A 26,063-nucleotide genomic window follows, 5' to 3' on the forward strand; every position below is an offset into this window, starting at 1 on the left:
AACCTCAGAAATGTCCCCAGACAATTACTCAGCGTTTCCAGATGCGGAAAGACTCAGCATTCGTGAATTCGCACCTCTAATCATCTTCTTCAGCGCTTTCATGACTAGCATGAAGTCTTCTTCGCCCGGCTCCTCAAACTTGTTCATCTCAAAATGGTCCCTCGCGATCGAGCCATTGTCAGCAAAGTCGAGACGACCTGAGCTTTCGGTGACTAGAAGTCTCTGCAAGTGTGTCAGTATTGTCACACCCTTGACTTGGTCTGCACTTACAATCCGTTGCTCGCCCCCTACTACTTTGCCCACGTCCGTGTAACCCGTCTCGTAGAAGCAGGCTATCTGAGCATGGCCCTCTCTCTTGTGTATTTTACAAAACTCGGTGACAAGGTCGTTGAGTGTTTCGTTCTCGCGCTGCAAGACGTCAATAGTCTCAGCTCGAACTTCGTCTTCGGTGTACTCTCTCAACGCCGCCTCCACAATTTCCCGGTATTGCATTCCGTCGGCACCTCTGAAAGGTGTTCCGAGAGTAAGAAGGCCGATCGTGGACTTGAAGATAGGTCTCCAATCTTCTTCGTCATTCCGTGCCAGCACTGATGCCTGGATCGTGTCAGTGGGGTCAAAATGCATTTTGCGATGCTTCTTACCTTGAGCGCAATGAGGCCGCCAAAGCAATGGGTAATAAAGATCAGCGGGCGATAATTGAACTCCTGTTTCGGATGATTTAGCAAATGCCGCCCCCTTCGACGAAAGCTTCATCAGTACCTCTCGATACATGGTCAGAGAATTAAGCAGGCGTGTCGCTACATCCCTGACCTTGGCCTGCATAGGCTTCTTGCCAAACCAGTTGGATTTGTAGCCATAACGCATGATTCGCGCATTTGTAGCCACCGCAGGTAGCATCCGCCCTTCAGTAAGCCAGCTGATGTATGCCGCCTTGCCATCTTCAGTCTCGACACGTTTCGTCCAAGTATCGTCTGGGTGAGCGCCGATGCCATGAATCGCTACTATACTAATTTGCATTAGTATTGCAGACAGTAAGATCGGGCTCACGTACTCAATGGTATCTTGAGTCACCTCCAAAGGCTCTTTCAGAACCTTGATTCCAACGTCTTTGTTTGTTATGTCGCGGACCTTTCGCTACGTCAGCCGTGTTCGACAATCGCATTCGTCATTCTGACTCTACACACCATGATGATAATTCACTCCTCTTTCTCGGAGAGAAAGGTTCAGTATAGTGAGGAAGGAGAAGTTTACCTGATGGTGGCAAAGGAATGGGAAGAGGATCAGGCTGAAGCTCGTCGCACATGTAGACCGGTCAGTTCGGGAGATGTTGCATGGTCCCAATATTGGCTATTGGGGGCGGGGTGCGTGTGGCTGCAGGCAGGCAGCTGCCCCCCTGGAGCCCGCCCAACATTTAGCTCGATATAGCAACAACCCTTTTGCCTTCTTCAGAAGCCACTCCAGATCCTTTCATACCTTGTAAAAATGGCTCCTTTTTCCAAAGCCCACCAATTAGTCGATGATCTTTATACAGCCGACTCCGCGGATCCGGCGAAGCATGTGCACCTTCCGGGACACCCTTGTGTTTCCCTCCAAAATACCAGAGGAGTTGAAGAGACCCTCAAAAATGAGTTCTACTGCCAGGAACTCGAAAGAATGGCCCCACACCTATGGATCATGGCGACCTCTTGTAGCAGCAGCATCAATCCTCTCCACCGACAACTGGTCAAAGATCGTGAGATAATCATCACTGAAGACCCGCGACTGCACCTGGTTTGGATGAACAACCGTATCTTCGTAAAGCCTCTACCCCGCTACTTGTGTTCACACGAGTTTTGGGAAAGGTTCCTAGATACGTCTCAAGACCGAGAAGAGAATCACATGGACAATGTGCGCGAAGCCGCAACAGGCTTCTTGAGGACCTATCGCTACCTGATACGACACGAGTCCGATTTCCGGATAGCTTTGGAAAAGCATCTAGTACCTGAAGATGCAAAGTGGGATCGATTCTGCCACTTTGCAAGAGCGTTGCAAAACGTCGAGGACAGCGCTACCACCCAACGATACGCCTACGGAGAGCTGAGGCTGACAAGGCTAAACCTTTACGCCCCCATGCTTCTGCATAAGTTCAATTACGAGCAGATACACGGACAGTATGGCGATATCTTTGGACGACTATTTGGACCGATTCTCTTCGTCTTTGCGTTGGTTACCACCCTTCTGAACTCCATGCAGGTTGAGCTGACAGTCGAGCAATTGGTCGATGATCAGATCCAATGGGAGAAGTTCTGGTATTTTTGTCGATGGTTCGCCATCATTAGCCTTGCAGGGACCAGCATTATCACAGTCGGATTTGCTGCTCTTTGGCTCTGGATGTTCGTGGACGAGTGGGTGTACACATTGCGACGCAGAGCTGAAAAGAGACGGGTCGCCCGCGGTATACCGATGTACTGAGCCCCCCGGTATTCATGCGACTACAAATAGAACGCCCCATCGGCTCCGCCGTCGGCTTCAGTGGAATAAGTGTAGACCTTAGGCGCCAATAACATCTTTCTTATCCCGTCATCATCCATGGGTACTGCAGTCGGCAGGGGCGTTCTTTGGTGAACGAATTTCAAATATCGGGGTAGCCTGTCATATTGGAAACCGTGCAGCAGGCAAAGTCAGCTCGAAAATGAGTGTCAGCACTGAAGGCAGGCTCACCGGACGCAGGTCAATCTCCACCAAGGCTAGCGCTACATCCAGATCCAGCCAACTCTCTCAAGGTTGTTCGAGGTCTCAAGCGATGTGGCGCTTTCAATTGTTTTAGGTGGTGGCACGGCATGTCATCCAAGCGAATGACACGACGCGCTGCATGCAGCCAGGACTGGTCAGCCCCCAAAGAGCCGCATCGACCCAGATATGAAGACTGCCGCAAGATCGCGTGATCTCTTACGAGGAAGTTGTGTATAAGAGAATGGTCAATGCCGCTGGCTTCATCTGCGGAGCATACTCACTTCATTCATACAACCAAAAACGAAACAACGATCAACAACCGTCATATTGGTCCCCATGCACTCCTTACGCACCTTCATTTTGGTTCTCCTATTCTCGGTATGGACTCTTGCCGGGAACCACGACTCGCAATCACAATGTCTCTGGCAGGATTCAAAAGATTGCCAAGCCGACAACTGGGACGAGGAATATGAGTGCCTCCGGGAGATCAACTCGCTCAGCGAAGTACTCGACTGTGTCGAGGCTGATGAGAATGGTGCCATCAAGGACCCTATTTGCCGCCAGGACGACACGTACCCCGACAATCGCGACTCGAGGGCTTATCACTATGAGTCCGCGGCCAACGGATACTGTACTTCTCCGCGCACCCTCATAGTTGAGACTTGGAAGAACTTGACCAAGAAGCAAAGAAGGGACAGTCCCATACTTGGACAGCTTCGGGCTTGTCCGCGGGATGACCCGAATTACCACAATTGTCTATGCCAGTCGGGGGTGTTACCACAGCACTTGCAGATACTGGTGCCTTACTTTTATGTGGCCAATTATGAAGACCTGAGATCTGGCCTCATGTGCAAGAGGAATTTACCAAGGGCAGTTCCGGAGGAGATCGCACGCTCAATGCCTCTAGAGAAACGAGATGAAGTCGAATGGACTCCAGTAAGTCGTTCTCAGCCACGCGCGTTTCTGTAGCGAGTAGGTCTGAAAATCTGCTGACATCGACCTTAGGCGTGTAGCGATTGCGACTTCGCCATTACTCCCGATGGGCTACCAGTCTACAACGACGAGGACGGTTTATATACAGGATCGTATCCCCTGCCAACACATGACAGCTTCATCCAGGACGGCCGTGCTGTTAAGCGGTGTTACGTCCACCCGGAATACCCCGTCGAAGTCAGCTGCACGGGATGGTGGTTGGACACCCCTGTAACATCTACCCAAGAAGTAGATGTGCCAACTGTCACATACTCTGCCTACTACGACTACGATGAAGCGTCACTCGTAGCCTCCTCTGCGCCGCCAGTCGCCTCGCTACCGAGCACCAGCATGGCTTACACCGGAAGTATCGGGTTTGATCCGACCAATCCAGCTATGCCAACTTCAACTTCGTCAGCAGGTTCTTCAGCAATGACAGGGCTGTCGGCATCAATTTTCACGCTATTTCCTATGTTCGCCATCTTGTGTGTCCTACTTTTGTAGGCTTCTGGAAGCAGATAAAGGCTTCCGTTGCTACATGTACCATATCTGTTTGCACCTATCTTGTTTTTCTTAAGTGTTGTTCTCGTAGATATCAGAAAATGCAGCAATTGTCAGCCGGGACCTTTTCTTCGTTGGGCCTTAGGATCGTCGCGTTTTGCAAATACCGATGTCAGTTCTCATGGAGCAGTGGAACAGATTACTTAAAGAGGTAGCTCCACTGTACACTAGCTCCAACGAGGAGAGACCAATGGCCTGTGGGCTGTGATCGCATCCGAGACGTCAGACTGATACTGGGAGAACATCATAGGTAAACTTTCCTGTTTCTTCACATACGACCATAGGACACTGAGAATTAGGCTTCCCGTCCGCTCAGCCATATACAAGCAGTGTACCGGCGGATTAGTAGTTAGGTGGGTGACCACTAGCGAATCCCCGCTGTTGTATGTTTTCGATCTTCTTTTTGCCCATCTTTTTTTGATCCTGCAAGCGAACATCCACCTCTTTTTGCAACATCCCACCTGGGCACAGCCGCTGTCGATGTCGACTCATCCTGGCTCTGCTGTCGTAACAGACATGGTCCAGCCAATCTCACTTTCTAACCAGACACTAGCTCTAAGCTGTACACGCTAGTATTGAACATACCCCAAGAACGCCAATAGATACTTCTATGGAACAACCCAAATCGCTAACTGAATCAACTCCGATCGGTCCATCTTCCACCGCCCTCGCCAGGTCTAACGCCAGCCTTCTTTTCACTACCCGAGAACTTTGCCTCTTCCTCTTCCCACTTCTTCCGCTCTTGGCGTCTTCTCGCTGAGTAGGCACGCGAAAACCTCCAGGCTTCCGTGTCTGCCAGGTTCCACTGCTCCACGGCTTCGACTACCAGCTTCATGTTCCTGTCCTTGCTCTTGATGGCCTCGCGTGCCTTCTTCAAGCGCTCTTCCTCTTTCTCGATCCACTTTTCGTCCGGTATGTCGATACCCTCGATGGGCTTGGGAGGGTCTGGACGGGGGAAGACGATGAGTTCGGACTCCTTGCTGGGTGAGCTGGGCTCGCCATTCGCAGACGCGTTCTGGGGTAGACCGAAGCCGAAGATCCAGTCTAGGTCGTCTTGGGTGATGCGCTCGGCTGTGAGCCAAAGTGTATGAGCCGGAGCTGCTGCTACGAGTTCCTTGAACTTGAGTACGCGGTATTCTTCAGTGTGATCGTCTGGAATAGATTTGTCTGTCAGCTTCTTAATCCACAGGTCGCGTGCTGCGCTGTTGCGGAGGAAGTTCTTGTCTATCATGTCACGCGTGTAGTGTAACGAGGTAAGCGTGTATGGATGGGGAACGGTTCCGATCGTGAAGAACTTGGTCGTGTTTACGAATTCGGGGAACTGCTGAAGCTTCATTCCCTTGTTGGCATCGCATGGTTTGCACTTTGGTCGGTTCGGGGGGCACGACTTGGGCATTGGGGTGGTCGGACATTGAGTAAGGTTACGAGCAATGTCCGTTGTTTCGCGTAAAAGAGCGGTCGTGTGCTCCGGCGCAGGCTTGACGATTACCACACCTTCCGGGTGCTGCTCTTGCCAGGTCAGGTGGAGATGCGAGTTGACGAGGTTCGCGAGCAAGTCGAGGGCCTCGGCTTGTGTCGTGTTGGTAAACTTGTCGGCAACCGTCTTGTACTTGCTGGAGATCGTAGCCATGTTGTAGGATGCGATGCCGTCGGCCTTGCTGTCTGAGTTCATGTCCTTCGTGTCCAGGAGGTTGACAATCGGACCACCCTCTTTTTTGGCCAGTTTCAACAGCTTATCCTTGCTCGCGGTAACATTCTTGAGCAACTCATTGCCCATGACCTTCTTGATCGCGTCATCGACCATCATGCGATCTCCAAAGAAGATGGCGTTATCCAAGGTCTGGACCCTCGACAGCTTGGCGTATTCGTTTCGTCGTAGAAAGCTGAGCATTGGGTTCTCGTACTCGGCCATGGGCAGTGCAAGCCAATTGACAAGAACGCCGCCACCCATGTGCCCCCATGCCAGCCAGCGCATGACCTCAAACTCGATCTTCGGATCTAGCTTCATGCGCTGGAACAGCTGGTATTGTGGGTGGTGCATAGCCTCAGCCCGCGACAGTACGACCGGCTTGAAGCCCTGCGCCCACCATGCCCGTCGCCATGCCAGTATCAGCCGTTGTTCTGCCGCAGACACTTCCTTGTCCTGCTTCTTCGGTACGTCGTAGTATGTGTAAATCGGCGGTCGTTCGCGTAGCGGTGGTAGGAGGGCGGTGTTCTCGTCGAGAGTTACGCGGGAGGAGAAAGGGTTGCGCCATTTGAAATCACTGAGCCACTCTATAGCGCCGTAAGCACTGGCCGTGGTACTGTTTGCCTGAACCGGTGGCTTGTGTGCTGAGGGACCGAAGGGTTTGGGTACAGCTGGCAGCTCGCCCAAGTCAGGCAGGTGAGCTTGCGGGTGCTTGACCGCATCGGCGACTTCGTCATAGGTCGGAATGCTGTCGCGTGTTGGAGTTCCGTAAAAGGTAAAGTTTACTATGACGAAGAGCAGAAGGATGATGATGACCTGGAACCTCCTCGGGGGCATCTGCAGCGCAATGGGCCGGCCCATGAAGGTATGCTGAGTCGGCATGGCACAATCGGATGTGGAAGTGAGGTGAATACAAGGCAGACTATGGCAACACGGGCGACATGGGCGCTTTCAGACTACTGGAGCCGGTATCCGTGGTGGGCCTGATGTTGCTGATTGAAGGCAAGGCGGCGCGAACTCAGCTCCGCTAGGCGATGCAAGCAAGCTTCGAAGCAAACGTAACGAGCGACAAAAAGGCACAAAAAGACGCAGAAGTCGCAGATACTGCACCAGTTGACACGCCGGGTGACGCGTCGTGCTAAGGGAACGTTTCCAGTTTGGCGAGGGCGAGGTGCAAGGCTAGCGCAGGGCTGATGATGCGCCCCAGACCCAGACATCCCACGCGTTTCGAGCCTTCGGTGGTGGGGGTCGCCCTGGCCGATGTCGCCTGAGTCGAGCATTTTGACGGGATGCGTCATACCTCTTCTGTTACTCTTGGTGTCTATGACTCTGCATTCTCCTTCCATTCTTCAATTTCAGAGGCCGTGAGAAGAATCATCACTCCAGGCCTAAATTTCGTACCTTCTTCTGTTCGCTCACATTCCAATTGGACATCCGCGAACTATCTACGCGCATGCGCACACTTACAACGCGACCCCGCCATATATTTCCTTGAACATGCAGGAACAGGTACGCGCGACAATGGCTTCACTTACCAAAGGAAGCATCCCGGATCCGACCGCGGACCTTCACTGGTCTGATTTCAAGGGACCCATCCACGAGATCTTCGCAGGAAATGCTCGCAAGCATCCTGAGCGGCCATGCGTGGTAGAGACGGCTACCAGCAAAACACCCGAGCGCAAGTTCACATACAAGCACATATTCGAGGCTACCTCGGTACTAGCCCATCATCTGGTGCAAAATGGCGTGCAGAGAGGGGAGGTGGTCATGATCTTTGCCCATCGTGGCGTGGACCTAGTGGTCGCCATCATGGCTGTTCTGGCGGCAGGAGCGACCTTCTCAGTACTAGACCCGCTGTGAGTCTAGATTGCCCAATAGAGAGTGACCTACTGACATCACTAGATACCCCCCAGACCGCCAATGCATCTACCTCGAAGTCTCCCAGCCACGCGCACTCGTAGTCATCGACAAGGCCACCCGCGAAGCCGGTCCCATCTCAGAGCAAGTGAGGGACTACGTCAAGGACAATCTACAACTGCGGACAGAAGTCCCCGCGCTCGAGCTCAAGGACGATGGAACCCTCGTGGGAGGCTCCAAGGACGGAAAGGACGTGTTGGCGGAACAACAGAAGCTCAAGGCCGAGCTGCCAGGAGTGCTGGTCGGCCCAGACTCAACACCCACACTTTCCTTCACATCAGGATCAGAGGGAAAGCCCAAGGGTGTCAAGGGCCGGCACTTTTCGCTGACCCATTACTTCCCATGGATGGCCGAAACTTTTGGACTGTCTGAAAACGACAAATTCACCATGCTCTCTGGCATCGCCCACGACCCTATCCAGCGAGACATCTTCACACCACTTTTCCTCGGTGCACAACTACTAGTACCCAGCAAAGAGAATATACAGCATGAGAAGCTCGCCGAGTGGATGCGCAAGTATGGCGCGACAGTCACACATCTCACACCTGCCATGGGCCAGATTCTCGTGGGAGGCGCTTCCGCCATCTTTCCAAGCCTACATCATTCCTTCTTCGTAGGCGACCTACTAATCAAGCGTGACTGCAGGAGGTTGCAGAACTTGGCACCCAATGTACGCATCGTCAACATGTACGGAACCACAGAGACACAAAGAGCTGTCAGTTACTACGAGCTACCGAGCTGCTCCGAAGCGCCCGAATTCCTTGATACAATCGGTGAAGTCATCCCGGCTGGTCGTGGCATGAACAACGTTCAGCTTTTGGTAGTCAACCGCGAAGATAGGACAAAGGTTTGCAAGCCTGGTGAGAGTGGTGAGATATACGTGCGAGCCGGTGGTCTGGCCGAGGAATACCTTGGTCTGCCTGACTTGACTGCCACCAAATTCGTTGACAACTGGTTTGTGGACCAACAGAAGTGGGTAGATGAAGACAATAAAAAGGTGGAAAGCCAAGGTGCCGCTGAGCCATGGCGAGAGTTCTACAAAGGTCCACGCGACAGACTCTACCGCTCTGGAGATCTCGGCCATTACTCTGAGGATGGTAACGTACACTGCACAGGACGAGTCGACTCGCAAGTCAAGATTCGCGGCTTTCGTATCGAGCTTGGTGAGATCGACTCACATCTCTCTGCCCATCCTTTGGTGCGTGAGAACGTCACACTGTTGAAGCGTGATGCCTATGAGGAGCCAACACTAGTCAGTAAGTTAGAGCTTCATCCCAACTCAAATGTTTGCTAACATCGTAGGCTACATCGTTCCTGAGATGAAGCGTTGGTACGACTGGCTCGAGGAGCGCGGTGCGAAAGACAGTGATTCCGTCGATGACACCAGCATGGTCACTTTATTGAAGCGCTTCAAGTATCTGAGAGACGATGTGCGAGAGCATCTGAAGAAGAAGCTCCCTGCATATGCCGTTCCGTCAATCATCGTCCCACTCATTCGATTCCCGCTCAACCCGAACGGCAAGATTGATCGACCGGCACTGCCCTTCCCAGAACCAGCGCATCTAGCAGCGGCAGGTGCAAGGCGACCTTCACAGTTGGGTGCAGCCTTGACGCCAACTGAGAAGACCATGGCCGGTATCTGGGCTGAGCTTCTAGGCGACCGCGGTGTGACAGCCGACGGAATCAGCGGAAGTGATTCCTTCTTCGACCTCGGAGGCCACAGTATCATCGCTCAGCAACTGCTCTTTAAGATCCGGCAAGAATGGAGAGACATTGATGTACCAATGACCACAATCTTTCAGTACCCAACGTTGCGCGGCTTCTCGGCAAATATTGACCAGGCTATGGATCCTATTGGTCTGCGTCTGGACACCGCAGAAGCCATCGATGAGGATCCAGAAGACGAGGCCTACTCTGCCGATGCCAGAGAACTCGCTAATCAACTGACCGAGTTCAAGACTAGAGAGCCGCTGGATCCCAAGGAAGAAGTACATACTTTCCTTACTGGCGCGACAGGCTTCTTGGGTGCTTACATCCTACGAGACGTCCTGTCGAGGCCCGGAAAGGTTACAGTGCTTGTCCGTGCAAAAGACATTGATGGCGCACTCGGCCGTGTCAGGCAAACCTGCTCTGCATATGGCATCTGGGAAGATAGCTGGGAATCACGCCTGGAACCTCTTGTGGGCGATCTAGAAAAGGAGAACTTTGGCCTTGAACCGAATACTTGGAACAAGCTTGTAGACTCTGTCGATGTTGTCATCCACAATGGCGCATTGGTACACTGGGTATTGCCATACTCACGTCTTCGCGGACCCAACGTCATCTCCACCATGACCGCTCTCTCGATGTGTGCTGCGGGCAAGCCCAAGAACTTCGGTCTTGTCAGCTCAACATCAGTGCTTGACACGGACTACTTTGTCAAGCTGTCCGAGAAGAGTCTGGCCAGTGGCGGGACAGGCGTTCCTGAAGAAGACGACCTGGAAGGTGCTCGCAAAGGGTTGGGCACTGGTTACGGTCAGTCTAAATGGGCAGCCGAGTATCTCACACGACAGGCTGGTCAAAAAGGTTTGAGTGGCTGCGTCATTCGTCCCGGCTATGTCTTGGGAGACCCAGAGTACGGCACTACCAACACCGACGACTTCCTCGTGCGTATACTCAAGGGTTGCATCCAACTCAAATCACGACCCGACATCACGAATACCATCAACATGGTTCCTGTGACTCATGTCGCTCGCGTTGTTGTGGCATCCTCGTTCAACCCGCCCATCGCGCCCCTAGGGGTCGCGCAAATCACATCACACCCCCGTATCACCTTCAACGAGTTCTTGGGAGCCCTTGAAAACTTTGGATACAATGTTCCTCTTGTTACCTACCCAGAGTGGAAGCAAAACATGGAAGCCTACGTGTCTGACCGCTCTGGTACGAAAGAGGAGAATGCTCTCCTACCACTGTACCATTTCGTCACTGGAGACCTGCCTGCTGACACCAAGGCACCTGAACTCGACGACAAGAATGCGGCGGAAGCATTGAAGAAAGATCAAGCATGGACAGGCGAGGATTGGAGCAAGGGCGGTGCGGTGACGGAGGACACTGTAGGCGTGTACGTCAGTTATTTGATCGAGCTGGGCTTCATGCCGAAGCCGGAGAAGAAGGGCATCAAAGAGCTGGTCATGAGCCGACTGACGGATGCCATGCGGGAAGGTATGAAGCTGGTTGGCGGTCGAAGGGGTGTCTAGATCAGCCTTGTCAGACCCTGTAGTGCACATTGAGGTCATGTTTAGCAAGGGATCTGATTTTCCATTTAGAAGGAGATCGAATAAAAGCACAATTTGTTCAGACCAACCAATGCCGCACTCGATGATCAGCATGTACACATGTCGGAAGTGCCGGATGCTCGTGGTTCATCGCGACGTCCTCATCAAGACTAACACACAGTTTGTTGACGCTGGAGTATGCAGGTGCTTAGGCGCTCCTTCCATCGCGACTTCCATTTACGTCGAGTGACATCACAGCCCCATCAACGTTACAACACCCCGCCCAGCGCCATAGAGCATCATTCCTCGCAGCGCCAGCTGCTAACCGACGTTTGCCTTGCAGCTTACATTTCTTTCCACTATTATACCCGGTTCGCTAAGGTTGCCCGCGGGGCGGAAATCAACTCCGCCATGCTGTGTATTACCACCGGCTGTGGCTGCAGCAGAACGCTTATCGCCAGATCACTAATGAATCCGATGCCAAGGAGCACGCGGTGAATGCAACAACACTGAGGTGGACGTCACTGGCAGCGCTTCGTGCTGTATGGCATGAGGCATTACCAAAGGAATGGTAGGTTTGAGCCGGTCACTGCTGTCCGTTCGATCAGGGTACGAACAGCATGCCGAGAAAGCGACGGGCTTATTCAGGTCAAAACAAAGCACCTGATAGAGACCAAGCCAGCATAGCCAGCGGACGCCAGGACAACTGGCGCCTTCAACAGAGTATCTGAGCTTCTCATGTGCCAATGCCAAGATCGAGATCAGCAAGGCCAACTTCGTTTCAGCCACGCTTGGAGCCCGGATTCAGACTTCGCAAAGCAACTTGCAGCTATTTCCGCCAACAAGCGCTATCAAATGCGCTCCGCCGTTCCGACTTGGATTGGCGATGCGACACAAGGAGTGCTCGCGACGTTGCACCGCGGGGCCGTAACCAGCCGCGCCTCTGTGGTCCCCTCCGTTATCTAGGCGGATTGGAGAACCGCATTGGATTCTTGTGGGGTGTCATGCCTACGGTACAACAGTCCACGATCCGTGGGTTCAATATTTCCTAGGCACAGCTTCACGCATCCAGCGAACAGCCTAGGCGGACCATGGTAGCGCTTGTTTCCGGCTTGGCGCGTTCTCACAGGGCATTGCACACGACGACGAGGTGCACCAGCGTGCGACGGTCCGTTTGCTCAGCGTTGCTCAGCATCGTCGGCGCGAGCCAAGACAAAGGGCGAAGATGATAAAGATGAGAGCTGGGGGCTCCAACGACATGAGGCCAGGTCGCTGCCGCGAATTCCGTCTTTGGTCTGAGCGGCGTCTGGAAGAGAGTTGCGCTGGGACCGCCCACGCGAGCCGTGATTGGCCGTCCCCGTCTTGAGATGCTCTGCCCAGCCCCAATGCCGAGCCTTGGGGATGAAAGCCAAGCCCAAGACCTTCTCCCAAGGTCTTGAGAGCGTAATTGTATGTAACAAGAGTCTTGCCTCTCCTGAGGGAAGTCTCCGCCTCTTCTATAACATGCCCGGCACCTCATCGACTTCGCATGTCTCAAAGCGTCGTCTGATGCCCGTCAACCAGTGACGTCGACTACCAATTGCCGGCAATGGAATCCCAGCGTCCGCCGGTGTCATGTTCGGCCACTCCCCCCCAGCAGAGCCAACCGCTGCACCAGCTATCAACCAACGCATCGCCCGACGAGTACAACTACGCCTACAACGAGAAGGAGCCATACCAGCGACAACAGACCATCCGCATAGACCGTCACAGCAAGTCGAGTTTTGGCCGTGGCCATGATTCCGTCATCTCGCACCCGTTCTCGCCAAAGGCATCCTCTGCGCCAAGCCCCTGCAGCAGCATCTCCTCGATCGGCCAACAACGCAACTCAACAGCAGAGATCCGATACTCCAGCAGATCAGAGATAGAACGAGGAAGCATACAATATCCACAACAAGCGCATCTTGATCCCGAGAAGCATGGCTACGGTTCGTCGCAAGGCCGCCGATCTCCAAACCGTGTGTCTGCGGCTGGACCAGACGGCGATGCGATCGTCTACGACAAAGGTGCCTACCATGAGAAAGGCCCAGAGGAGAAGGCATGGCAATTACTGGTATGTGTTCTACTTTCTCGAAGCCCTGTGGAGCGTGGCTAACAATATGCAGTTTTGGCTTTGCGGCCCCTGTGCTTTCCTCTCAGGCGCCATCGCTCTCTGGACGATCTTCGCCCTCCTGATCTCGCTCGCACTAGCACCATTGCGATTCTGCACCAAACGCCCGTCATTTTCGGAACAAATCACAGCCTTCCTCGCACCAGCGCTGAACCTGCAGCTACACCTCGTCTATTCCCACGACTCAACGACTGGTTACAGTGCGCCTATGCTCGTCGTCATTCACCTGTTTTCACCAATTGTCGCATTCGGTGTCGCAATCGCCGCATGGACCGCTGCAGGATTCTGGTTTTTCTCGTTGATATTAGGAGACCCTGGAGGTCACGACGGACACAACGATGGCAAAGAGAGCATCGTGGGCGTACGGAACTGGTGGGAACGATGGCTCTCAAGGGGACTGCGAGAGACGCATGTTTGAAGAGAAGGTTATTGCTACGACGACGAGTTTTTGTTTTTACCGTTCGCTCAGTGATGGGACGAGCGATGTTTAAGCGGCATATACCATGGCGTACTTTTGTTTTAGGGGCATCGGACATGAAGGAATGCTGATCTGGGATGACAGCACGGCGTTATTGGGCCTCTCTGTGTAAGAGTAGGAGAGCAAACGGAGCTCGACATGATATACCCCATTTTCCTCGAATACCACAACATCTCTACAACACCCATAACGTCTCTCGCACATGTTACTCGCAATTGACAGTGTACCTCGTACGAAACACTTTACACCGTTGCATTTCCAAGCAGGTTACCCGCGCTTCCAAGCCACTACCCACGCCTTACCAAGGAGTCCAGGCGCAAACTCACCCGTACTCAGCCCCTCGGCCCCTCCAATGCTTCGAGCAACGCCACACGCGTCCAAGACGCATGGCACCCAGAGAGCGGAAATCCAGTTGCCCCGACCGCCCGATCCAATCTAATTGCAAGCCACACATGGGAATTGAGCATGTTAACAGCCCAATGCTTACCGCCGCTCCGCCCATTCCGCTACATGTGTTTCGACACGTTATCTGCTCACCGCAACGTAGACTTCTTCTTGCGGCAGACTTGCCGTCCAAGACTTGTGCCAATACCGCCCAGGTTCCGCCGCGGATACGCTGGATACGCTGTTTGCGCTATGGGGCTCCGCTCGGGCTTGGGGTTGGGGAAGAAGGAAGGGGTGGGAAAAGCAAGGGCGGTGGTGGAATGTTGGAGGGTGTAAACAGAGCACGTGTTTGGGGAGTGACATTGACGGTCTTGTGAGGGGTGATGAGCTATGAATTTCTTAATATAAGCCTACTCTTTGTCTACATCATCTTTCCCATCAGCGAGTAAACCCGCGCGTTCCTCGTGTTTAGTAACTCATACCCCCAACCAACCCTACACACAAACCAGGTATCCCCATCACAACCGCCCAGGCCAACACCAACACGCAATGCACCAAGAACCCCAAGCAGTCGTTCGTGATAATCCTCTCGTGATGAGCGGAATAATCTCGTATCCACGCGCATCCATACGTAAGAAAGCCAAGACATATTACGGTGGGGTTTCGCCGAGTGAGTGACCCACGGACAGATGTGGTTTCATGTGGTTGCGCGTCGCTGGCGCGTTCGCTTTACGACGCTGAGTAGATGTGTATGTGCAGTAAGGCAAAGGCAAAGGAAAGAAGTGGCCGGATACAAGACGGGTATGTCGGCTTGATAGTAGTCTTAGGTGGCTAGGATAGAGTTCTATGGGTGTGGCGCGTATGTCCTGCTCATTCCCCGACGATTCCCGATTCTTAGGGAACGGACAAGCTGGGTGATGAGTGTCGCAGTTGGTAGATCGTCAGCTCACTCGGGTAGAGTTGCGATCATTGTACATGTCCCCATACTGCAGTCTGGCGACATGAGACCGATTGCTTGCAGTTAGGTGACGAGCAACATGCTCGAGGGAAAGTTCCGCGCGGGAAAAGGGCCGAGGAGATGAAGCTATCTTTCTCGGTCCTTTTCCCTTTCCTTCTGCGAGCTGCGTTTGCGTCCGTTGCCAATGTGAAACCGGGGTGCCCATCTGACGTGTGTCTGGGCATGCGGATATCACGGCTTGCGCTGTTTATGCGATGGGTGTGATCGTCGCTGTGTTATGTGAGGGTGCGGCGCGCGGTGTGAAGAAGCGCTGGATATATAGGAATGGTATGATGATCGTGTATACAGGTTTGAGAAAGTATTTGTATTCATTGATTTGAGCTTGCGCTGTGGTTTTGATGCGCAATTGTATATTCGTGTTCGTATTTATCGTGCTCGTGACGTACTCTGCTACGATCTAGAAACTCTTGACAAAGACATTAGGGCATTAGACATGAGAATAAACGTATGTGTACAGAAAAAGGTATGTATGATACAAGAAAGATAAGAGGCGGAGAAAGCGGCGTTCCGTCCGCGTTCATACGAAAGCTTTGGCTTTGGTGTGGAACTTGTGTGCGGGTCGTGAGACGGTATGTGTAAGGTCTCTGTCGTCGCATTGCGACTCGAATGGCTGATTAGCAGTACGAAAGGACGCATTCGTATACAACTGATCGTGTGGTGCTGACGAATGCTGCTTTGCTTCGTTGTTTTGCTCCTGCCAGTGGCGGCGTGATATATGGTCGTGCTATCATTTCCAGGCAGGAAAACTTCAATCGTTCCCGCTCGAATGTACTTGTCGTATAGTGATCTGACTCTTCATCTTTTTGTGGCCTCTACCTCGCATAGTCTCTCTCGCCATGCAATTCTTGAGGCACTGTTCTACAATCGAAGGGTCGCTGTCAAGGAACTGCTCGTTCAAGAACCAGCTCGAGCTCCTTTGTACAGACAGCCGTAAACAGCTCCTCTCACTCCCGATTTGCTTCTGGAAGTAATGATCAAGGAAGGCGTAGGAATCATCGAAAGTCTTGTAGCAGCTGTTGCATGCAAAGGTCGCTTTGTCGTTCGTTGCCATTGTGTCGAGCGCAATGTGCGAGGTGAAGAGTATACATCTGGATGCAGGCAGTCCGGAGTGAGCAGCAACGGATATACATGCATCGCAGTGTGGGCATATCTCCCTGTCGTCGTGTTTATCGTGTGGGAAAGCTTTCTTGGCGCGTAGTGTGCTCGATTTGGACTCTTTGAGATCTTTCCGCAGGTTGTCTGCGAATGGGCAGAACTCTACTTTGAAACGTGGAGGAGGCAGTATGGGTGATAGTATTGGCGATTCGAGACGTGCGTATTGTTCGCGTAGAGCGGTAAGGCAGGCGCGACGGACGCTTTTGGCGGTCGTAATTATGTTGTCAATGGGTATCGTTGGTGTCGAAGAGAAAACGCTGTCGTAAAGTGGTTGTCTGATTTCGTATTGGATTCGTAGGAGTTGTGCTGAGAGGATGGTGTTGCATTTTGCTACACATGGTCAGTCTCTATCATCTCGGGGTTGAACCGCGTACTTACTGTCGCCTTCCTCGAATCGTGTCCCAAATCTTGCTTTTCCTTGCTCCATGATCCTTTGAATCTGTCCCCCTAGGCGCAGAGCTTTGCCAACAGCATCGTCGCGGTTCTTCGTGCCGAGACACAACCATTTGGAACGCGTGCGACGATGCCGCGCCTGCCACTGCTCGTACGCTTCATGCGCATCCTGGAATTCGCGATCGATATCCCATAGCGTGAGAGACCCATGTGTCGATTTCTCCCACGAAACAGCCATGTTAGACATTACACCAGAAAAATACGCGTATAGAATCGCAAAACAAACAAACAAGAGGAAGCGGGGAAAGCAGGCGAGCGACGAAGGTGAGTTTCAGAAGGGAACAACTATCCTTAAAGCAGGAAGAGGTCTACCGTATGGGGAAATATCTCCAAACCGCACGATCTCGATTAAGACGCAGAAACCTGAAAACGCAAGGGCATTGAGAAAACAGGGTCCACAAGCTTGCGGGTGCTGCGCTGGCTTTACATAGAGCTGCGAAATCCTGCGTCATGTCACCTGCAGGTACCAGGGCCACCGCATAGGGAGGCTCGCAGGCGTGGAAATTAACTGCATATCCATTGCCGTGGCTGTGTGGCGGGTCTGGGCGATATTGAAGGATTGAAGAAGCGAAAGATTGCTCCGGCACCTCATTCTCCTTTCCCAATGGTACGCAAGCTGCTATGCGCCGCCGACCAGGAACGACAGGTCCATGTGGGAACATGCTGGTCCGTGAAATTCAGAGAAGGGAACTATAGCTGGTAATCATATCGCGGGTGCCGAGGATCGTGATGAAGATGCAGGGGCAGCAGCAATGATCCCTCGCGCCATGGTCCGAGCACTCCCGTATCCTCCGATTAAGGACGCCTTATTCGAGTCGTGGCACGCTACGGTAATGACAATCACCGCCGCATTGAATTGGCCTTTGATATGGTCGTGAGTGTTGTTCATGCGAGCGGCGTGTCGTCGCCTGTCAGCCTATCGCCGGTGTTATTGAGTGAAGCTTCGCTACCAGGGTTGCGCCGGATTGAACCCCACGTCTCTCGTCGTGTCGTGCCCCACCATGGAGATCCTCGAGCTTCATTCCTGCTTGCTGGCTTCCGCTGTTGACTGATAGTCATACTACATCATACAACAATGTCTACCGGCCACTCACACGAAGGCGCGTCGCATTCGCATTCGCACGAGGCTGCGGATCACGGCCACACGCATGAGATCCTCGATGGGCCGGGGAGCTACCTGGGCCGCGAGCTGCCCATCATCGAGGGAAGAGACTGGGAAGACCGGTCCTTCACTATCGGAATTGGAGGGTACGATGGACCCCGTGTGACACGTACATGTTGCTACACTGCTCGGCCGATGTTTGCCTGCTGCAGGGTTGGCATGGCAAGATGTACTATATCCTCAAGATACTGACCAGCCTAGACCGGTAGGCTCGGGCAAGACAGCTCTCATGCTAGCCCTGTGCAAACACCTCCGAACACGCTTCTCCATAGCCGCGGTAACAAACGACATCTTCACGCGAGAAGACTGCGAGTTCCTCACCAAGAACAACGCCTTGCCCGCGTAAGAGCAGCCACAATACGCACATTGCCGGGGCATGTTTGACACGAGTATAGTGAGCGCATCGTCGCTGTCGAAACGGGAGGCTGTCCCCATGCCGCTGTCCGCGAAGACATCTCCGTCAACCTCATGACGCTCACCAACTTGCACCAAAAGTTCAACACGGACCTCCTGCTCATCGAGTCCGGCGGCGACAATCTCGCTGCCAACTACTCGCGCGAACTCGCTGACTTCATCATCTACGTTATCGATGTCTCGGGTGGTGATAAGATCCCCAGGAAGGGTGGTCCGGGTATCACGCAATCAGACCTGCTGGTCGTCAACAAGATCGATCTTGCCGAGGCGGTCGGTGCGGATCTGGGTGTTATGGAGCGGGATAGCAGGAGGATGCGTGAGGGTGGACCGACTATCTTTGCGGTCGTCAAGAGGGACCAAGGTGTGGATGCTATTGTGGACTTGATTCTGTCTGCGTGGAAGGCCTCTGGTGCTGTGCAGGCCAGGAAGGAGAAGTTCGAGCCTACGTTGATGGAAGAGAAGTGAAACGACAATGAAGACGCGACAGTGTCACAAACAAACCCAGTCATGGCTCACGCGTGTTCGCAGACATGATGTTTATTACAGAACGAAGACGCTACGATTTACAGACTAAAAGCAATTATATACTGGGGAACCTTACAGCTTGGCACCACCCTCTACATCTACACTTCCCTTCAGCAAATCCCAATCCGCCATGGTGAATACAACATATCCATCATCACCGCCACTCTTGCCTTTTCCAGACCCAAGAGCAGTCGGGTGCCAGTACATGGTATCGTATTCCGCCTCTTCCTTTCCTTGCTCCCTCGCCTCTTTATCCGCCCTCTCCATAAGCTTCCTCAGATCGATACCATCATTCCTCAGCGGAACTTTGTTCTGCTTGTTGTTGTGCATCGTAGTTTGCTGTTTCTGTATCCTCAAGAAAACAGGCACTGCGTATTTCGGCAGCTTCTCCTTCGCGTGCGCAAGTAGCGCGTTGAAGTTGAATGAGTCGAGATGTGCGGGGTCGATGTAGATGGCTGCACATCCTGCGCGGCCGTCGTAGCCAGGCACTTCGACACCATAGACGTTTGCTTCTTGAATCCCGGGGAAAGAGCCAAGTGCCTCGCTGACTTCAGCTGTGCTCACGTTCTCCGATTTCCAGCGGAAGGTGTCGCCGAGGCGGTCCATGAAGAACCAGCGGCCGTCGGCGTCGCGGCGGAGAGCGTCGCCTGTACGGTAATACAAGTCGCCTTTCCTGAAAACATTGCGTTCGAAGCGTTTCTCAGTAGCATCCGGGTTGTTCCAGTAGCCGACAAAGGCTTGCTCGCTCGGCATCTGTACGAGGATCTCACTGCCCTCCTCGTAGGACTTGCGTTTGCAGAATCCGGTCTTAGGATCGCGCAAGAGGTCTCCGGTTACGAAATCGATCTCGACTGGGACGTAAGTGTTATGGGAGCGCCAGCGCTCGATGATACCCTGGTGTCCAACTGAAGTTGCTGTGAAAGGCCCACGCGAGCCATTGAAAAGCGCCATGACGCCCTCTGTGCTGTTGAAGAACTCGCCGACGATCTCGATGCCGAAGCGATCGACAAAGCGCTGCCATACATCGGGACGAAGACCATTGCCGAACATGGCTCTAACATTGTGTTTCCGGTCGAGGTCGCTAGGAGGGGCGTTGAGAAGGTAACGAGCTGTCTCTCCTACGTAGACAATGGCGGTAGATCTCGAATCGCGTACGTCGGTCCAGAATTTCGATGTAGAGAACTTGGTGCCGATACAGCATGTAAGGCCGGTGACCATGCAGACGAGTGCCGTCGTGCCTCCCGTACCGTGGTATAGCGGCATGCAAACATACCACCTATCGCCGTTCGGTCCTGTTTTTAGTCCCATAGCACCCACACGCTGTGTCAAACCAACGGCTCTTTGCGTCTCGAAGGGGCAAGCTTTCGGGTGTCCAGTTGTGCCACTGTTGTAGTTAGCATTGTCCTCTTCACAGCACAGCGGCGGTAACTAACCTTGTATAGAACAGGAAGAGCGGGAACTTTCCATTCATGCCCGCCCTAAGCTCATCCTCAGGCTTAGTAGGTTCCAGCCTCGATATCTCTCCCTTCAACCCGGTGTCCAAGACCAGTACAGTCATGCCCAGCTCGCTCTCCAACCTCTCCCTGACAGCTTCGATGCGGTCTCTGCACTCCTGGTCTTCATCCACAAGCAGCACCTTGGCGCCGCTGACTTTCAAGCAGTGCACCAGCGCATCGCCTGCGAGGTTGTAGTTGATCCACGCCGGCGCGCTTCCTATGCTCCAGCTACCCAGATGTGCAAAGAGGAACTCCGGCCGGTTCATCATGTACATGGCAAAGAGCTGCCCGGGAACGACTCCATTCTGGCGGAGGTATTGGCCGTATCGGCAGGCGTTCGCGTAGGTTTCGGCCCAGGTGTAGCAGCCGGTTCGGGACCAGATGCATTCTTCGGTCGAGGGCAGGCGGTGTACTTGGGCTTCGAATTGGTACCACAGAGATTGGCCTCTGCCTTGTGCTGTTGTCTTGTTAGAACGTGGGTGGTAGGAGGCATACGCAGCTTCGGCTTACCATTCTTCTCGAGATCGCGCGCGGCAGCTTTCAGGACGCGTTGGCCTTTGAGGTCTTTGGTGATGTGGTATTTGGCGTCGATGTAGGCTGCAGCGGCAGTAACGCCTGCGATTGCGCCTGCTACAGCTTGAGGTGCTTCAAAGCTTCGTTAACCAACATGTACGACGACGGTTGTGTAGAGATGGTCGGGAGCTGGATGGGACGACAAGCGCGCCACGGCCGCTACTTGAGATGGGAACACGCACCGATCGGAAGAGCCATGATGAGATCTTTCTTGTATGTCTTTGAATGAAGAATGTACGTGAAAGATGCGCAGAGAAACAATGAAGGTAAATGTCGCGACAGAAATGCGCCGAAGTCTGCCCAATGCTTCTAGATAACCTGCGACATGGCCATCCGCAACGTGATCAATTGCCGACATGCCCTCGGCCTCCCAACCGCCGTTCTACGCCAATGCACGCGGCTGGCGGCCCCAGAGTACCTAACCCCACGTGTTGAGCCCCACACCTACCCGTAACTCTACTCTGCAACCTTCATTGCGATGACTTCGGACCTTTTCCACATTGGCCATGGATTAAAACGTTGGCGATGATTGATCCGCCTGGGCATAGGATAGCTGGCGCAGCCATGCCTATATTTAGGAATTTCGAGGCTGCTAACAACACACCCACAGTCACAGTTTGGGAAGAAGAGTTATTCTGTCCTACGTTATATTGTTTCGTGTCGACATTACCGGTATTTACACTAGAGCTTCGCCTCAGAACTCCTAGCGAAATGAGCATTCTACCTACATTACCGCAGCTCTTCCATTAAACTCACATATGCTTGTGGAAGAAATCCAACACCATCTTGTATCCGCGCTCGTACTCCTTCCTGACCTTCTCCTGCGAAAGGTCACTGCGCGCCGCCATCCAGCCGTGGATCTGGTCTGGGAACCACTCAACCACGTGAGGAACCTTGATGCCTTCCTGCCACTTCTTGACGTCATCCTTTGACTCGTCGCCTGATGGAAGCATGATGTAGGGAATCTTGATGCCGGGGGCGTCGTCGCCAGCAACCATGGCGGGGTGGCATGCTGCTGCGACCTTGAACTTTGTGCCTTCCATGGAAGACAAGTTGACAATCTGTACAGTGTTAGGAGATACGTCGTAGGTGATCTGGCTAGCTCTTCCGTACCTTTCCGCCCCAGCAGAAGCCAATGATAGCCCACTTCTCAATTCCGTACTTCTGAGTGAGTTCATCGACAATCTTCGGGATGCGCAGCAACGTCTTTGGCGGCGCAGCCTGCGACTGGAAGAACTCGCCCATCTTCTGCTCCTTCTCCTTGGTGTCCGGGGGCATCCAGGAGATGTCGGCTGGCTTGCCCTCGAAGAAGTCGGGCATGAAGACCTGGTACTTCTGGTTGTCGGTGTAAGCCAAGATATCAGCACCTTGGAGTGTTTGGTTGAAGAATCCAAAGATGTCGTAGACGACTAGGATTCCTTGTTTTGCGTCCTTGGGGCCGGTTTGATCTGTTGGAAGTTAATTGCGGTCCCTGGTGATGTCGTGCTGGGACGTACAAGTCTTCAGTCCGTCTGCCTCAATGTAATCGCCCTTGGGTTGGTAGCCCTCGCTGACTACAGCGGGTGTGTTGCAGCATGCCTGCGACTGTGTGGATTCTGTCGACATCGTTGCGGTCTGTTGTTTGGAGATGGCGGATAGCCCTTGTTTACGTGGAAGCGTTGTTGGGCGGAGTGTAAAGAAACGTGGTGCCGCAATTGAAAATCCTCGTAAGTTCTGAGGTAAGATTCGAGCAATTGGAGATTGAAGAAGTGAAGTTGTTCGAGCAATGACGCGCATTATGAGTTGCTAAGGTATTTGTCAAACTGTCAACGACGGTTGGGTGGGGAACTGAGCACCGCGGCTACCCCACCATGATGTCACCAACAGCGTGCTCTTGCCCGAGACGATGAACATCGCATATCATCTGGAAATAACTAGAAGACTACATGCAATCATACAACAAAGACTCAAGACACCGAACCCTCCATCAAGTCCATCAATCGGAGTCGCGATTAGGATTCAACCGGCAATTCCAACAGTCTCCCGAAATCGTACCTTCTACGTCACCCTTCCACCCGCAGGCACGACTTCGACAAAGGTGGTGATATTGACCGCCATGATCTCCGTCACGATCCTGCTGTAGGATAATTTGACCTTGCCAGGATTCCACTTCTCGTTCAGCGTCTTGCCTACGAGCGAGACATCGCTCGATTTCATAGAGTATGTCACCTCGGCAGGATCGGTTCGATAGACTATCGACGAGGTCGGCGCTTTCCTTCGTAGTGTTCGGCTTGTCTCAGTTGAGCGGCCCAAAGCCTTTTCCTGGTCTCCTCATCAGGCGCCCGAGGCATCATCTCAACGTTCACAATGATGTGACCATCATCGGTCCTTCTTGGCAAGGCGCGCCTGTAGAACAACATCGTTTCCGACCAAGGCTCGGCGGCCATTACGCGCTGGGCTTTCTTGAGTTCGGCCAGATGCTCATTGAGATAGGCATGTACTTCGGTAACAAATTGCCTCAATGTGATGTGCTTCCCGTCTTCGTTCTCGATGATTAGAGGAGGTGGGGGTCGATAGCCGTCCTCCTCAGGGCTAGAATCGTACGAGAGGTCGAACTTTTCGAGACATTCGCGGCTGTTCACCTCGATGCGGCTCAGTCCAGGCTCGCTAATCTCTTCGTTCGCATAGGGGTGGTCGATCAGCGGGACAATCTTTTCTTCGTCTTTGGACCCCACCACAATCTCAATATCGTGCCAGCCGGTCAACAGATTCCATCGTAGCCGGCACAGGAGGTCCAGGCGGATGCAGTCGTCCACCAATTGAGAAGGCATGACAGCGTAAGTTGACGTGAGGCCGAGGAATGTGCCAGGAAGGATTTTGCAAATTGGGGGGTGAAAGGTGAATGCTGAAGGTATCATGAGAATGTGGCGTACTCCAATAAAATACATGAGTTCCAAGACCGCTAGGGATTTACCCGGGCCTAACTGGATTGGCTATCTAAGCATCCAAGTTCAGCTTCTCTAGCAAGGTGTCTATCTTTCCCAGCAAGATTTGATAATTCATCGCATCCTGAGCAAACTCATCACCAACTTCCTCGCCGTCTAAATTCCTAATCACACCAGCAGCAATCTGTTGCTCAACCGCCGCGATGTTCTCGTCCTGCTGTACACTGTCGGGTACACTGTCTTCTAATGCGAGATCGCCCATTGTGTCAACGAGATCTCCCTCGGTACTAGCTTGCATGGCTGCGTTCTCATCCATCATCTCATCCAGCCCGCTGTCTTCGAAGCGAAGCCTGAATCGTTCCGAGAGGTAGTAGCGAATATCGTCGACAAGTTCGACAGTGTCAGTCTCCTGACGTGCCTTGACGCGATTCGCAGATTCTTGCACCAGCTCTGCAAACTCAGGTTGGTCGATGTAGTGTTCCAGTCGATAGGCGATGTATCGCGCAGCAAATTCTTCGAGGCGTTGCACCCTTGTATCCCACCCGGCTCGAATAACTTCGTAAATATCCACGGCCTCATCGGCATCTGTAGCTCCCCGTGGGTTGTCTGACTCGACTGCTGAGGTTGCGCCATTGCCTAGCGCAGAGATGATGATGGCGGCGCGCTGCTTGAGCTTCTCGATGAAGAGCTGATCTGCAGCGAAGAGCACGTCGATGGCAATATCGAGTCCGAAGTCGGCGCGCTCGGTGTACATAAAGGTGAGTATGGTTTCCAGGACGGCTGGCGAGCAGTCAATGGTTACAATCTGCAAATGCGGTGTATCTTGTGCTTCTTTGAACTGCGAGCTGAACATGGTCAGGAAATATTCGGAGCGCAATAGCATAGCTCGATGCGCAGGGAAAATGGTCGATTTACGGGACGCTCGTTGGCGGGACGGCGACCTCGAACGTGAGCGACCTGATCCGACAGGTATGCCTAGAAGAGGCCCCGGTGTGCTTCGCACAGGCGGCGTAGATGACTCCGACGGCCCTGGTGACCGATCTGTGCCATCGGAGTCTTGGTCCTCGTCATCGTCATCGGCGCGCAGTAATATATCGGCGAAGATGGAGTTTTCCCGGTCCCATTGTATACTGTCCACTTTTGCGGTGTCTACGACTCTTTTATGCCGGAGGACGTTGTTCTTGAACCAGCCCTCTAGCTGATCTCTGCCGCGTTCCAATTCCTCTGCTCTTCGCTGGCGCAATAATCTTCGATCCGAGACTTCTGTTATATCTTCAAACAGGCGTTCTATCTCCAGCTGCTTGCCAATCTTATCTATGCCTTTTAGCACAACCAGCTCCTGCTCGTCACTCAGCCCATGTAACGCTCTCCGTATTGAGACTTCCTGGAAGTACAAATACTGCAACGCCACACCTAGCGACTCGGCGGGTATAGTATTGGGTAGTTTCCATGACGCTGTATTCGGCGCTGTCTCGAGCTTCTTCGCAAAGTAGGGCGATCGTGCGGCGAGGAGGAATTTGTGGAGGTGGAACTCTTGGTCGAAGGCTGTGATGGTAATGTCTGTCGTCTTGGGCGAAGGTCGCGTGAGGAGCGAAGTAATATGCGCTGCCAGCGGTTGTAAGGGATTCGAGGATTTCGCATAGTCGTAGGATAGCAGTAGGTTACGTATACGGTCGTTGAGCGCATTGTATAGACATCTCTCGCCCTGGAACGTGTCGCGTTCGCAGAGTGCACCGTTTTCGAGCAGCAGGCGTATGACTTCGTAGTGACCGCATAGACTGGCCTTCAGCGGTCAGCGCTCTGGATTGAATAGCGAATTGTTTAGATTTGAAATCGGAGATTGTCTTACTAAGATAAGTGGGGTGTAATCAAACCTGTCTCTTGCGTTGATGTTTACCCCGGTCGATATCATTTCCTGGCAAACCTTCAAGTCGCCCCGCCGGCATGCTTCACAGAAGACCCTGAAATCCTCGCTCGTGTCCAGCGGATTCTCTTCCTTGAGCTGGCCCGAGGAGATCGCCTGGGCTTCGGTCGCGAGGGCCGCCTCGATCTCGTACTTCTTCTTGACGTCCATGGCTGTGGCAAGAAGGAGAGGTCCTCAGTAACGGCGACATGGTGGAGGTGAAAGTGACTATTGCTCTGCGATGACGAGTGGCGGCGGAGATCGGCGTGACTATCGATAAGGGCAGTGACAGGGGTGCGTGCGCCTGGCAACTGCAACACGTGAGG

At 53.2% G+C, this 26,063-nt stretch overlaps 9 protein-coding genes across 9 annotated transcripts; 3 read left to right on the forward strand and 6 right to left on the reverse strand.

The window, feature by feature from the left end:
- Nucleotides 1-24: 24 nt before the first annotated feature.
- On the reverse strand, nt 25-1,187 carry J4E88_006047 (uncharacterized protein; the record flags this gene model as incomplete). The annotated part of the gene is made up of 6 exons (XM_049399678.1): nt 25-222; nt 271-594; nt 642-704; nt 760-1,006; nt 1,052-1,134; nt 1,185-1,187. The coding sequence occupies 6 exons, from the start codon at nt 1,185-1,187 to the stop codon at nt 25-27; spliced, it is 918 nt and encodes a 305-aa protein (XP_049254691.1).
- A 3,695-nt stretch (nt 1,188-4,882) lies between these two features.
- On the reverse strand, nt 4,883-6,814 carry J4E88_006048 (uncharacterized protein; the record flags this gene model as incomplete). Its single annotated transcript, XM_049399679.1, has 1 exon — nt 4,883-6,814. One exon carries the CDS (start codon nt 6,812-6,814, stop codon nt 4,883-4,885), a length of 1,932 nt encoding a protein of 643 aa, XP_049254692.1.
- Nucleotides 6,815-7,453: 639 nt separating this feature from the next.
- On the forward strand, nt 7,454-11,085 carry LYS2 (putative NRPS-like protein biosynthetic cluster; the record flags this gene model as incomplete). Its single annotated transcript, XM_049399680.1, has 3 exons — nt 7,454-7,788; nt 7,835-9,105; nt 9,152-11,085. 3 exons carry the CDS (start codon nt 7,454-7,456, stop codon nt 11,083-11,085), a joined length of 3,540 nt encoding a protein of 1,179 aa, XP_049254693.1.
- A 1,606-nt stretch (nt 11,086-12,691) lies between these two features.
- J4E88_006050 (uncharacterized protein) lies at nt 12,692-13,670 on the forward strand (the record flags this gene model as incomplete). The annotated part of the gene is made up of 2 exons (XM_049399681.1): nt 12,692-13,195; nt 13,248-13,670. 2 exons carry the CDS (start codon nt 12,692-12,694, stop codon nt 13,668-13,670), a joined length of 927 nt encoding a protein of 308 aa, XP_049254694.1.
- Nucleotides 13,671-15,880: 2,210 nt separating this feature from the next.
- Nucleotides 15,881-16,918, reverse strand: J4E88_006051 (uncharacterized protein; the record flags this gene model as incomplete). The annotated part of the gene is made up of 2 exons (XM_049399682.1): nt 15,881-16,617; nt 16,666-16,918. 2 exons carry the CDS (start codon nt 16,916-16,918, stop codon nt 15,881-15,883), a joined length of 990 nt encoding a protein of 329 aa, XP_049254695.1.
- Nucleotides 16,919-17,815: 897 nt separating this feature from the next.
- J4E88_006052 (uncharacterized protein) lies at nt 17,816-18,781 on the forward strand (the record flags this gene model as incomplete). Its single annotated transcript, XM_049399683.1, has 3 exons — nt 17,816-17,988; nt 18,104-18,244; nt 18,298-18,781. The coding sequence occupies 3 exons, from the start codon at nt 17,816-17,818 to the stop codon at nt 18,779-18,781; spliced, it is 798 nt and encodes a 265-aa protein (XP_049254696.1).
- A 132-nt stretch (nt 18,782-18,913) lies between these two features.
- Nucleotides 18,914-22,515, reverse strand: J4E88_006053 (putative NRPS-like protein biosynthetic cluster; the record flags this gene model as incomplete). Its single annotated transcript, XM_049399684.1, has 6 exons — nt 18,914-20,225; nt 20,275-20,794; nt 20,848-20,990; nt 21,667-21,971; nt 22,024-22,358; nt 22,407-22,515. 6 exons carry the CDS (start codon nt 22,513-22,515, stop codon nt 18,914-18,916), a joined length of 2,724 nt encoding a protein of 907 aa, XP_049254697.1.
- A 626-nt stretch (nt 22,516-23,141) lies between these two features.
- Nucleotides 23,142-23,720, reverse strand: J4E88_006054 (uncharacterized protein; the record flags this gene model as incomplete). Its single annotated transcript, XM_049399685.1, has 1 exon — nt 23,142-23,720. One exon carries the CDS (start codon nt 23,718-23,720, stop codon nt 23,142-23,144), a length of 579 nt encoding a protein of 192 aa, XP_049254698.1.
- Nucleotides 23,721-23,886: 166 nt separating this feature from the next.
- On the reverse strand, nt 23,887-25,908 carry J4E88_006055 (uncharacterized protein; the record flags this gene model as incomplete). The annotated part of the gene is made up of 2 exons (XM_049399686.1): nt 23,887-25,617; nt 25,684-25,908. 2 exons carry the CDS (start codon nt 25,906-25,908, stop codon nt 23,887-23,889), a joined length of 1,956 nt encoding a protein of 651 aa, XP_049254699.1.
- Nucleotides 25,909-26,063: the final 155 nt, after the last annotated feature.

This window comes from Alternaria novae-zelandiae, assembly GCF_023758075.1.
Source record: "Alternaria novae-zelandiae strain BMP 2774 chromosome Unknown scaffold_11, whole genome shotgun sequence".
Taxonomy (NCBI): domain Eukaryota; kingdom Fungi; phylum Ascomycota; class Dothideomycetes; order Pleosporales; family Pleosporaceae; genus Alternaria; species Alternaria novae-zelandiae.